Source organism: Halyomorpha halys, unplaced genomic scaffold (assembly GCF_000696795.3).
Source record: "Halyomorpha halys isolate HHAL.00 unplaced genomic scaffold, Hhal_1.1 Scaffold755.1, whole genome shotgun sequence".
Classification (NCBI taxonomy): domain Eukaryota; kingdom Metazoa; phylum Arthropoda; class Insecta; order Hemiptera; family Pentatomidae; genus Halyomorpha; species Halyomorpha halys.
In genome coordinates, this window is record NW_027108003.1 from 325317 (window position 1) to 339387 (window position 14071).

The 14071-nt window shown below is 30.5% G+C and overlaps 1 protein-coding gene across 2 annotated transcripts in view; it reads left to right on the forward strand.

Moving 5' to 3' along the window:
• LOC106685918 (F-box/LRR-repeat protein 16) overlaps positions 1–14071 on the forward strand; it is a 356715-nt gene that overhangs the window by 27767 nt on the left and 314877 nt on the right. Inside the window, exon 1 of one of the 2 annotated variants that reach the window (XM_014428921.2) lies at positions 11643–11810. The exons of the other annotated variant lie outside the window; for it this stretch is intronic. Within the exon in view, the coding sequence (XP_014284407.1) occupies positions 11686–11810 (125 nt within the window). The 5' untranslated portion in view covers positions 11643–11685. Of the gene's footprint in view, positions 1–11642; positions 11811–14071 lie in introns of those variants that run through there. 2 annotated transcript variants of the gene reach the window in all.

Sequence of the window (14071 nt, forward strand, 5' to 3'; positions counted from 1 at the left end):
TACAAGAATTTGAACATTTTATCCTATAACTAATATTTTATTAATAATTACATATTTATCTTACTTAAAATTGCAGAATAATGGTTGTTTAGTCCTTTAGAATCTGAATTTAAAGTATACTGTATAATTTATATTTTCTGAAATGTACATTTATTCTAATATTTTTCTTCTAAAATGATTAATTTTTTTTTTTAAAAGAAAAATATTAATTTTATAGGTTGTGTCTGCTTGAGAATGGCCTAAGAGCCGAAACGTTGTAGATATTTTAACATAAATAGTTGAGAGAAAAAGTGGATCATTTGAAGTTTATGTTAGTAATAAAATAATTATCAATGAAAATAAAAAAAAGTTATACTTTCTATAAAATGATGGATTGTGCCGCCATTATATCGCTGGCACGATCTTCTCCAAACCCCCTTTTTGAACCGAATTCAATCCTATAGAAGAAGCCATTTTCAAAGCCTTTCCTTTCAGAGGAAATCCAATTTTCTCTTTGAAACTTTTAACAACGCAACGCTCTGCCAAATATGCTGAATAAAAAGGAGATTTCATGATAAATATCCTTAAATCCCTTCATGAAAAATGACCAGCTTAATTTTGTCACTCTACTATCATAGCATATTAACAAAATTATTTTTGTTTGATCTATCCGATTAATATTGGATGAAATGAAGGCATTGCTTCGTTTTCAGATATTAAACACAACATTTTTGTTATAAAACAAAAATTTGATTAAAATTAATATTTTTATATAAAAAAAAATGAATGTGATCATTCGTTTTATTTAATATTTATTAATAAATACGTTGATACAGTAAGATACCTGGGAATTCTTCTCGATCACCGCCTTACCTGGAACCACCTTTTTAAAATTAAACCAACTCAAACCTATGCAACGTTAGTAATGCTATATCATATCCTAAAGAGAAATTCCAAATTAAAACCAGAAACAACTGTTCTTATTTTTAAAACTATTCTCAGGCCACTGCTGATGTACGGCTGTGAAGTACGGCATCCTTTACGAAAAAGAAAAAAATACAAACTTTTCAAAATAAAGTTGCAAGATGCACCAAGAATCACAGTTTCTCCCTTCGTCGTCTTTTTTTACCATAAGAGGGAAATTATTTGTTTTGTTAGGTCTAGGAATGTCGATATTTTACTTTTCACTTTTATTAAGAAGCATTATTTTTGTCTATATATTTTATCTTATTTTCGGCTTTTTGCGACCCGAACTCCTGTCTCTATTTTTCCCTTTTTCCTCCTTTAGTCAGTGATTCGTCAAATTCTTTTATATTTAGCCATTACGTATTACTGCTGATTACAATGATCAGAACTGTCTGACATATGTTATTTCGTTTTTGTGTTAGACTGTTAACATACATACAGACACAAAACTGGTATTCGAAATTTTCGTGAACGCAATACTCCTTATTAAATCTATTTTGGTAACTATAAAGGATTTAAGTCCATATTCTTGATTATTCAGGAGACGAAAAATAAAGTTTAAAACATTCTGTAAATAAACCTAGCCGTTCAAAACAGTTTTAATCAGGATATTATCATAATATACGGCTTCTACGACTATAATTCTTTATAGCAATCGATAGAGAATTTTTTTCTGAGTCTGACTATTTATTTACTTAACTCAATATTGCCATTGTTTGGACTTCAATCCTTCATGCTTTTCAGTACAGATTTATTATTATTCCATTTATAACATCATGTAAAAAAAAGCTATCAAAATCCTTTTTTATTACTTGATCGGCTTCAATACAGATTATTTTCTTGGTATGGATAAATTGAAATCAATGTTATTAATCTATTTTATATTAACTCATGGTTGTTTTTTTTTTTTTTTTATTTAATTACCCTCTTCCTGGTCATTTCTGACATACGAGTGGGCTATCTACAGGTCTATAACCTATTCTAACCATGGTACGGGAGTCAAGTTTTTCATTTTGTAGAACCGCCACTAAATGACAAAATTTAACGCCCCTGGCTGGACTCGGATTGGCGCCGCCCGCAGTTCTCAGATTGCTAAGACCACGTGATCTTCGGACGGCCCCACTATAATATTATTTTATATTAACACTGTCTCATCTCCAGATGACCTTAGACAAAATGGGTCAAAGCAGTTAAACACCCCAAGACCGTAATTACGACGGAGGTACTTACACTCCCAGGTGGTAATGTCCCGCACAGAGATTGTCGCCTGACAACAAGAGCGATGCGTGCAGAAGGAGAACACGAGGGCTATATAAACAGCAAATGTATTCGGGCACTCAGTGCATGGCCACCGCGGCATGCAAACCACCGCTCGATGACAGCCAGTACTCTCCGAGTTCTTTCACCGGATGGCGTCTGTCGATCCGCTCTTCAGGTCAGTCGCTGGATTTTTTATTCCATTTTAGTTACATTATATATAAGTATATATATTTTTGTGGGTTTGAGGATCAGTCAATAATAATTCATTTAGGCGACGTTTTGCAACTTTATTGTTTACATAGTCATGCCCTACAATGCAAAATACAGTTTTTTTGAACAAATAATTTTTTCAAGTAATTTGAATTTTTTTTTTTTAAACTTTCTTTTTCATTGTAGAGCATGACTAAGCAAACATTAAAGTTGCGAAACATCGCCTAAATATAGTTGTATTAACGACTGATCCCCAAGAACCACAAAATCTAAATATATATACTCGTATATCTATAACATTCAACAAAAAGTTATCAATATGTATATATATATTCACAGTTGTATTGTATTATATAACACAATAATAATATAACAGTATGTATAATATCCAGATATAGTGTTGTTTAGACGATCTGTCCAGTTTTTCTGTTCACTGGTGGATTGTCAGTTTTGCGGTATTGTATAACTGTTGCGCCTGCCTCAGTCCAGCATAACATTTCACCTTCGGTAAGGCGTAACTGTACACCATACCGTATTACAATATTGAATTCGGTGATGCCAACTGTCAAAAATTAGAAACAGAATTCAGACAGAACTGCGAGATGTCTTATGATAAATCCAATCTCTAAAGCCATTTTGTTGATTGCTGAAGTCATCAGTGAAAATGTCCACTGTATGGAACATTTTTGGAAATCTTTACTCAGGTCTTTCATGATAATGTTGTACGCTCTAAAGGTTAGAATCCCCACGGTTCCAACTGTTTTTCCTTCTGGAAATGTATACATTACGTAATTTAATAGCGTTTGCATATTTATTTTAAAATTCTACCCAGTTAATTAGAATTAATTGGAAATTAATGTACTCGTATAATCAAAATCAAACATAACTGAACCACACGGCAAGTTCTTAAATAAAATAGGTTCTATGGAAGAAAAAAAAAGCTATTGAGCCTTCAACGATTTCTAATTATAATTATGATTTCTCAGGGAAACTTCAGAGAAATGAAGCTATTAAAAGGAAAATTAGTTCCCAGTCGTGGATATTTCAGGAGGCACCTATTCCCTTGCCCTCGTCGAAAGACCCTTCAACTTCAAGTGCTGATATTTCAGTCAATGAATTTACTGGGAAAAAGTATTGAAAAAAAAAAAGAAAAGTATTAAACATGGTATTTATGAATTTTCTAAAAGCAGATGTTTTTTTTATTCAAGAAAAAATAAGTAAGTATATTTATTAGAAAATACTTGAGTAAAGTATATTCCGGTATCGACGTAATTTTAAGTATTTCTAAAATATGCATTTCCCGAAGTTTTCAGACATGTTGTCACTATTTACTTTCATAAGTCACCTTTGGTACTTATTTTTCCATTACTTTCATTTCTTTATTTTTATTGATTTCCATCCTGTACAATTATTTACTTTGAACATTCTATGTATTTATTCTTTTTTTTTATTGATTGGTTGTTATCTTGTTCTTTGTTCTTAGCCCTGATGAAGGCTGGAAATTCTGGCCGAAACGTTGGGACTATTAAATAATTTTTTTCAACTTATTTAGTGTCTGCACCCCAACCATCTTCTCCTCATACAGTCAAATATAATTGTGATTACTAATTACAATCGAATGTAATTGCGATTACTTTGGTTTCACTTGTAATTGTTATTTCATATCATTATTGTAATCACAGTGGTTCATCAAGTAGCTGAAATTACTAATCATATTTTGTTTTTAATATCTTTAATGAAATTTACAACTGTAGGTAATAATTTATTCAGTAAATTTGATGTAAGTTTATAATGGAGTGATACAGGCGTGTAGAGAAACTACCCGCTGGTAGCACTCTAATTACGTTTGTATATTAGAAGATCTCGTGGCCATCTTCTTTGTAGGCGCCTCAAAGGATTGTCAAGAATGGAAATCTTAGTTTTAATATTTCATATTCTAGTTTCAAATTAATATCAGTAAGAGGAAAGTTATTGTAATTTCAATTACTTTTTTCCCAACTTTGCCTAGAAGTTGTCCATCAGCTAGTCCAATTCTGACCAATTTTTAAACACGATGTTATAAAATAAATAAATATACTTTTATTCCAAGGAAAATATCTATTCAAACTGATCTCTTAGGCAGTGTTTCCCAAAGTGGTGAGGTACTGGAAACGTGGTGGGGTCCATACTGCACCAGGTTTTGACTACATCAGTTGCAATGATGTTTATCCACTTTTAACAGAAATGTACTGAAGAATATATTAGTTTTTCCAACTTCGTATCTGCGTGAAATTGCTTGTACAATATTTATTTATAGTCATTGAGTCTGGAATGAGGAACAGGCTTCTAGATGTGGAACCGCTTCTCAGATTAAAATTAACGAATAGGGAGCCAAATCATGCTCATCTGGCATAACGGATAAACAATTTCATACCAATCCGGTCCAATCTTATTAACATATACTTTTATCATAAAGAAAGTTCTTTATGTATGGTATTTTTCTTATATACTATAAAAGGAAATGTAAATGTAATTTGATTTTTATTAGAATATATATTAAAAAAAAATCTGTAGAGCTACAACCCATGAAGGATCAGGAGTGCTATACTTTGCAAGGAAGTACTGTTACTACACCAATGGTTGTGTAAGGAAGTGATTTGGTCAGAATCACGCTCGACCTCCAGATTTTTACCCACTTAATGTGGCTGAGTAGACCTCGGAGGCTCCGAACCCACAGGGTTGATTATGAAAACAGTGAAGCAGAAAATATTTATCTGTCACAGCCAGATTCAAATCTGGATCCTTGGGATCTGGTAGCACAATGCCTTATTATTGATACCATATATTTATATATATGTTTTCTGAGTAACTTCAATTTCACGAAAATCATGTAAGATGTACATGTATATTCAAAGTTAGGTAAATACTGATCTATGGTACAGAACTGTTTTTACTTTAACCGTAGGTATAGATATAATAAATTTATTCCTAACAGTGGTAGTTAAATAGAGAGAGAGATATGTCTAGGGACCGAGAACTTTTTTTTTTGACGTCCAGAGAGCAGTGGGACAAATTAGTCTAGTAGTAGGTACATACCTCCCAGCAGATTTTTTACTGTTACTAATGTTTCATGACTCGAAAAAAATCGAATAAAAGAAGTTCTGTCCCATAAAGGGCTGGCATAGTTATTATAGCATACTCATTAGCATATATTTGGTGGAAAACACTTTTACTACTGCTCTCCTCTAAAGTTTGGTAAATTTGACATAGTGTCTTTTACCCTGAGTACGAGATATCTTAATTAATCAATCGTTATGTAAAAGTTAGATTATTTAAATTAAGGATCATTCTGATTTTCGAACCAAAGAAAAATCTCAGCAAACCCTCCGACGAAATTTCCCACTATTTTCTCTAAAAGACTTAAAATTAAAGGAAACTCGTAATTAAGAGGGAGTGAAAAGTTGGCCGTAAAAGAGTTTCACCCTGAGGAGCGCGCTTTATAAAGGAGGAGAGATTTCAAAGGCCTCTAGCCAAAATGATAAGTCTCAGATAGATTAATCCAATTATATTTTATAATAAAGAGGGCGTATTACACCACCTGTTGATAAAATAAAGTACAAATTTTTCTCGATCGGTTTATTTCACATATAGATAAAGTGAAAGGAAAAATAGTAATACCATTTTGTTGAACTTTTCACCCAAATGTGACAAGAAATTATTACCTCATTTTATTCCTCAAATGGCTCCTAATCAACTCTCCTTCGGTATATCTTATGAAACAGATCATGTAAAAAAAATTATCTCATAACGAAAAAAAAAAATCTGCCGGATTTGTTGGTGTAGGAGAACCTGTGACTTGATTATTCACTTAAACTTCTTAACGAGTTTTTTAACGCAATTAATAAATTCCATAATTGAATCAAGAATATGCAAAATAATTATTAAAAAGGTCATAAAAAGACAATTATAGACCTATCTCAATTATATTATTGGTAAATAGAATTATATATATAAAAAAAAACATGAATATAAAAACCAATGATTTAAAGATTTTTCTGGAAAAATACAAAATAATTAATAGAGAACAGTATGGTTTTCAATAAGGCTAAGGTACTGGACAACTATATCTTGAATTTTTAAATTTAATTAATAATAAATTTGATGGTGACTGGTATATAATTAGTACATTTTTTGATTGAGCGTTTTATACGATTATACATGAAAATCCTCTTAGGAGTATGAAAACAATAGGATTCTCTGATCCAGCTTTAAGCGTTTTTAAAAGCTACTTTGAGAACAGGATAGCGAAATTTAAACTAGGTATCAGTCGTAGTGGTTCAACTGATATAAAAACTGGTGTATCCCTGGGTAGTGTTTTAGGTCCCGTGTGTTTTAATATCTATACAAACGACATTCAAAAAGTGATTACAAATGATAGTAAATTCTTCTTTGCCGAAGATTCTCTTTTAACCACTTAGCATAAAAACTACCACATAGCTTTGGAAAAATCCCAAAATTACTATATTAATTTTTTAAATTGTTCTAATCAAAAATGTCTCATTATTAAAAAATACAAAACGGACTTTATATTGATAAACCCGCCTCATCACCTGAATTTCAATGTCATGAATGTGACTATCTCACCAACAATAATAATAAAACAATATGTTCCTGTAAAACATTAAATGTTGTTGAAAAATGTAAATATTTACTGTGGCTAATGCTTTTTCTTGGGAACGACACAGTAAATATCTTAAAGAGATTAAGATGTTATGTGCTCATATAAAATTTACTACCTCCAATTCGTACTTTTACATAGCCTTAATAATGGTGTAAAAAACATTATTTGAATCAATATTAAGATACGGGATCGAATGCTATGCCAGTGCTTATAGTCATTTATCAAAACATGAAAATCTAACCAGCGAACATTAAAAACGAAAATTCACCGCAGTAATAAAGCAGAAATTCTCAAAATTGTTGCCACGTTGCCAATTTTTTTTTTAATTATACTAAAATTCATGAATAGTAATTTTTTTTAGTAGTTATAGTAATTTATTTATTCTTGATTTTATTCTTATCCCCCTTTTCATCTCTTGGTTTGTACTTCCTTTTATATTTCATCTTTTTATCTGTTACTATTTCTGTTTTCATTTATTGTTTATATAGCTTTTATTTTTACATTGTATACCCTTGTAATTTTCCATTTACTTTTTTACTTATATTAAGTGTTCGTATCTTTTTTAGCCTTGACGAAGCCCTGCAACGTTGGCTCATTAAAATAGTTGTCACTATTTGAGTTGTTTTTTTTACCGCACCTGGACCATATTTCATTTATTCATTTATTTAGAAAAGAAAATATATTATTCTATCATGTTAGAAAAAAAGAACTAAATTTATCAAATAATTGAATAACAACAGATTTAGGAAACGTAATCAAATTATATGATACCATATTTAATCGTTTACCAGAAGGATTAGTAAATGTATCGATTACCAAGAAAATTAATCTTTTTTTACTTCTACGAATCTCAATTACTGATTTTGATTTAGCAAATGACCATATCAGCCTCTCCAGTTAATGACTTGTATTCATTATGTTACGATTCAATTTATCGAACTACCATTGTATTACGATCAAACTTATCGAACCACCAAATAACAGATTTAGGAAACGTACTTCAAATTATATGATACCATATTAAATCGTTTACCAGAAGGATTAATAAATGTATCAATTACCAAGAAAATTAATCTTTTTTACTTCTACGAATCTCAATAACTGATTTTGATTCACCAAATGACCATATCGGCCTCTCCAGTTAATAACTTGTATTCATTCTATTACGATTAAAATTAGCTGTATATATCGTGCACTATTCAGTCAGATATTGGTCTCTGTGATGGTCAGATTATATACAGCTAACATCTTATTCTGTCCAGGGAATAAAGTACGAGATATATTTATCATTTGAAAGTTATCATATTAAGAGTTATCATTAACAACTGTTTAGACACAGAACGATTCTAAACGATATGGTTTTGACTCACTCAATGCCACAGCTACTACACTTATAGATCGATAGTCAAGTGCTGTTATAAATTTAGTCTGTAATTGTTACTTATTTTAATTCGGAACGGATTGTTCCTTATTTCTGATATTTATTTTTGTACTTATCTTGATTCATTATATGTGTTTAGTTGTCGCAGTTGTATAGAATAGCGGGCCGATTTATGTAGCTGTTTGGCATTTCGGAGTAATTTATTGCTGTCTGCTGTTATTTTTATTACTTGTCTGCCATCCCATCATTTCTTCTACTTACTCCGTCCATTTAATATGTTTGTATACACACACGTGTTTATTATTTATGTTTAATACTGTAAAACATAATTATTAACTAATGAAAGCTACCATAATTTTATGTTTAGAAAAATTAAATATAGATTTGTAGAAAAGAATTTAAAAAATATTCTTCCAAACAGAAAACTTCTTTTTCCCTAAAACGGACGGATAAAAACACAACTAAAGTGTGATTCATAAAAAATAAATAAAACGTTTCGCTATTGGTCCTGTCGGATTTGGTTAAGGCAAACAATATTTCAACAAAGTTTTATTTATAAATATAAATGATTGACCGTATAATTTTAAACTATGAAGAAGATGGTCAGGGTGCGGTCTAAAAAGATACAAAAATAGTTAACAACTATATATTATGGTGTATCGCCCCACTTTGTAGAGCTTCCTCAGGCCTAAAAAGATACAAAAGCGATTGTAAGATAATAATATACAAACAGGGTAAATTAAGATAGGGTAAAATAAGTGAAAATAAAATTATATACAAATTAAACGATAGAATAAATAAACAAAACTATTAAGTTTAAAAATGTACAGGAGACGCAATAACACACTAAAATAGAAAATCAGATATGAGGAAACAAAATTTAACACACTAAAAGACGGAAAATAAAGAAGTAAGTTGAGATTAAATAAAGGTTAAGAAAGGATAAATAAAAATAAAATTAATAATAATAAATGAGTAAAAAACAAATCAGGACCACCCACCTGTTCAAGTTGATTTTTATATTCTTATCATTGTTTATTTTATGTTAATACAATTTTATTTCTTCTTTGCTTTTCACTTATTTTTACATAATTTTACCCTACCTTAATTTACCTTTTTGTGTCTTATTATCTTACAATGTCAAAATGTTCTTAGTTGTTTTTGTATCTTTTTAGCCCTGATGAAGACTTGAATGCCCTCTACAAAATGTAGTTGTTTACTATTTTTCTTTCTTTTTTGACCTTAACTCTGGCCATCTTCTTCTTAATTTGAAAATATATTTACCTTTATTTGGTGTTGTTTAATTGTTAAGGCAATTTTGGCTTTATTACGTTGAATAGTTTTCGAGAGATCGCTTCCTATTCAGCAAAAAAAAAAAATATATATATAATATATACTTGCTGGAAAATCTACAAAATAATAACTTACTCCCGTTTTGTTGAGAATTGGACCAATGTCCTAAATGATTTTATTTGTTGCTTATGAAGTGTAGAATTACCTTCTGGTGTCAAAATAAGTACAAAACATTTTAACAAACTCATCTCTATTTGTTAAAAATTTAATTTTCTAATGGTTGAGAGTTGACAGTTGCGTAGTTTCAAACTTTTGTTGGCGATATGATTGTTAGCGTTAATTAGTCTTGTTTCAAAAACATACGTTGCTTTTATTTATAGTAAAAATAATGTTTAATCGGTTGCCCAAGTATGATTTTTGGTTGATTTACTTTTAGTTTGTTGTTGAGGTGTACTAATGACTATAGTTTGCACTTTTGATAACGAACTTAGTGGAAGGGTGTCAGGTGCTGTTTAATTCATAAAATATATTTCTTTCTTAGCGCTCGGGTCCATCATTTTGTTTATTATTTATATTAGCAATTATATTATAGACAACAATAACAAAATTGAACAGTTGTAGCATATAGAAAATAAAAAACGAAATGGATGATATTATGAAAAATAGTCAGGAATTGAAAAGGTCAAAAGAGGTACGCTTATTCCAATCCTGGAAATGTATTTAAAAAAATTGTTAACATCAAGTGGGATTTTGTGACTGCCACAATATTTGAATAATATCAAAATATCAATACATTTCTGTTCGATCTATTTGCATCCATAATTCAAAAATTTTCTCATTATTTTGAAATGAATAAATTACTATGTATTATTGAAGGAACAAAGTTTCAAAACTTTAACTATTTGTGTTTGTAAAGAGGTGGGTAAAATAGAAATAGCCAATTCTCCTGAATCATCTAATTTACCTTATATAATCTTCTTTATCTAATGAAGGCTTATAGTCAATTCCATTGTAAGATGTGCATTTTTTGCATGTGAAAACTGCATAGTGTGGACTTAGCTTACTGTCGATCTTAAGTGTCCACAATTTATTTTTCACATTTCCGAATTTGTGCTATAAATTAACTTTAAGTGTAGTATATTCCATTAAAAATAATTAATTTTAAAAAAATGGAATAAAACTAATAACTTTTCAAAAATTACAAATCATCTCCTTAGGCTCACCACAAAGTTTGTAGGCTTGAACTTTTAATACTAACCAAGGCTCTGAAATTCCGATAGTTAAAGTTTAGGTGATTTTTTATTTTTCGTCTTATTAAAACAAAAAAGATACTCTTCCTCAATTGGGAATAACTGCAGCTGGAGAGTGGGAATGTTCAGATACATTTTTTGGGACCTCGCGATATTAATGTTAACTGACCCAGGCGAGAATCGAAACTAAGTTCTGAATCAAGCATCACTTGTGCTTAGCTATCACGTCCTCATCTTGATTGGATTTTAAACATATTCTAAGTGGACACTTGGATAGAGGGAATAATTTAAAATTTGTGCTAGCTGGAATGTTTTTTAATTAATATCTTTATTCGAAACAGTCCACTAATTTAACTATAAATGAAGGTATTATTGGTCCTCCGGGCTGGATTTGAATTCGCCACGTGAAGATTTTGGTCATGACTTCCCTTCACAACGATTGAAAATTTTTTTTTTTTTTATTTCATTCGTGTACACACGACCATTTTCTAATTAAAGACTTTTGATCTGCCCAGTACCATTTCCCCTCGAGTGTTAGAATTGCGCCGATAAGATGAAAGGTAAACACTGGATGTCGATACAATATATATGTATATATACAGGTATACGATGAGAGAGAGGGGAGGGGATGACAGTTGGGCACTGTGCCGCTAGGGACCGCGCTGGCCGGCCGCTACCAGTCAGTGATGAGCGGTGCTCAGGGTGTCGTAGAGCGGGCTTCCGCTGAACTCACCCGCAGGATCACAGGGCTCAGGCGAGGGGCAGAGAGGGTAACGTCCGCGCTCTGCGGTGCCCCCGACAAACCGGCAAGGTAGGATATCGTTTCTTACTGTGTGCTATAGGAGGTCTTTGTATACTTCCAAGTTGCAGATAGCTCTAGTAAGGGTGTATTATCTAAAGATTCTTTGTATGGTTTCTTAAAATTTTTATTAAAATCAATATATATATATGTTTTAATACAAATAAAAACACAATAAAAACAAATATCCCAAATGCAATAGAACTGCCTGTCAGATTGAGACTGAGACATCACAGGTTAATCGGGGGGCTGGCTAAGAAGAGTCAGTATGAAAAAAAATCATAAATATAAATTTTATTCTTATATTATATATAATTTAAAATCCCACGCAAAACATTATAGGAACCGTTGAGTGGTGTGAGTTACTCTGTTGTCAAAATTAATTGTAATAAAAAATAATTGTATAATTAATTACTGAGCACATTAACTTAAAATGCTTTCAAATAGTTCTACTCTTATATTTTTTAGACTGACTATTTTTGATAGAAAAAACTGTTATTTCTTACTTAAAACTTTATAAAACTTCCCCTTAAGTGTTTAATGTCTCCAAATGCTTGGTTTCATTTACTCCCCTATTACTCTCAATGATTCCTAGATAAAAGATAAAATTACTAAGTAAATTAAAAAAAAGAAAATAACTGATACTTGATTTAATTTGTGTACAAACGATCTCGAAGTTTTAAATATAAGCCACGATGACAGTTATTTTGTTTTCTTTTACTAAGCTTATTCTTTTCTCAGCTCTTTATTTATTTATTTTCTGTTTTCCGCCACGTTATCCGGAGAAGTGGTTAAACTGGATTATATTGTGTGTTGTGTTTAGAAGACAAAAACAAAAAAAGCATAGTAATTAATTAAACTCTTATATTAGGTAAAAATTAGAATAAGGAGCAAAGCAATATATAGGTGATGTGTATATTATTGTGTGATTAATTTTAAATTATTACAACAATTTAAGAAGAATTGTTACGTGGTTTAATTCAGTATATAAACGATCTTGAAGGTTGAAATAATTGTCAGAAAGTCAGTAGGCTTTGTTTAACCAAGCTTATTGTTTGTCAATGGTTTATTTATTTAAGCCATTTTGTATTTACTAACGCAAAATACGGAGAGGTGGTTAAGCAGAGTTCTACTTCTGTATGTTGTGTTTAGTAGTCACCAAAACAAAGCCACAATTCTAAATGAATTTCTGTTTGCAGCAATTCTAGTATCCTGCGTGCTAAGTATTTATTATCATAACATATTATTATTAAAATTTTTAATTATAACACATAGGTGTGTGCCAATAGAAAAAAAAAGTAATTGCATCCATTTAGAAGATCTCAATGCTTACTTAATTTCTATGTTTGTCTTCCGTACTTAGTATATTTATAACAAATATATAAGGATACGAAAATAAAAACAAATGCAAATAATTATTATTTAGAAGATCTAATTATATATTAATTCTAACTTAGTATTATTTAACTGTTTTCTAAAATAAATATTTCATACCAAAACAAATTCTTTTGGAAAAGCCTTAACGAAATTATCCGTTGCAACTTCCATTATACCAGATCGCGCACGTACTAAATTTTATAACTCTGTTTATAGCCTAATAGCATAGAAAGAGCTTTGGTCTAGTAAGTACGAAAATAAACAAAATATGAAGTACAAGATGAGAAAAACTAACAAAGAAATGATTAAACAAGAAAAGGAAATATGAAAAATCTTCATCAGGGATGAAGATGTTTCTCGTGTTTGTTTATCATTACTGAACCTACAGGGTTGACTCACGGTTACAGTAAAAAAAGAAATAATTATCTTTCACAGCCGGATCCGGACCTGGGAGGTATTAGCACAGGTGACTACTAAGACATTCTGCCTATATATAATAATATTTAACAGAAATTGTTAGATAAACTATCTTATGTGCACTTTACTGACCGGTTTCCATATAACTGTTATACGAAAACTGTTGCAGGTTTCATTAAAAATATTGTTCCAGTAAGGATGGATGTTTGCAATTAACTATCATTCAGATTGATCAATTAGAATGTTCGGTGGTGTAAAGCTTTCAAGTTATAATAAAAAATTAATGAAATTCAAAAAGAATCTACCTACATTTACATTTTTTTTTAATTGAGTAAAAGTTAAATAGGCTGTATCTTTGTAAATAATTTTCCGAATTTAATGATTTTTAAAACTTTTTTAAGGGAATTTGATCACCATTCAAGTAGCATTTAAAAAAAAAAATTAATATCTTTGATAAAAGGTATTTAAATGTTTCAGAC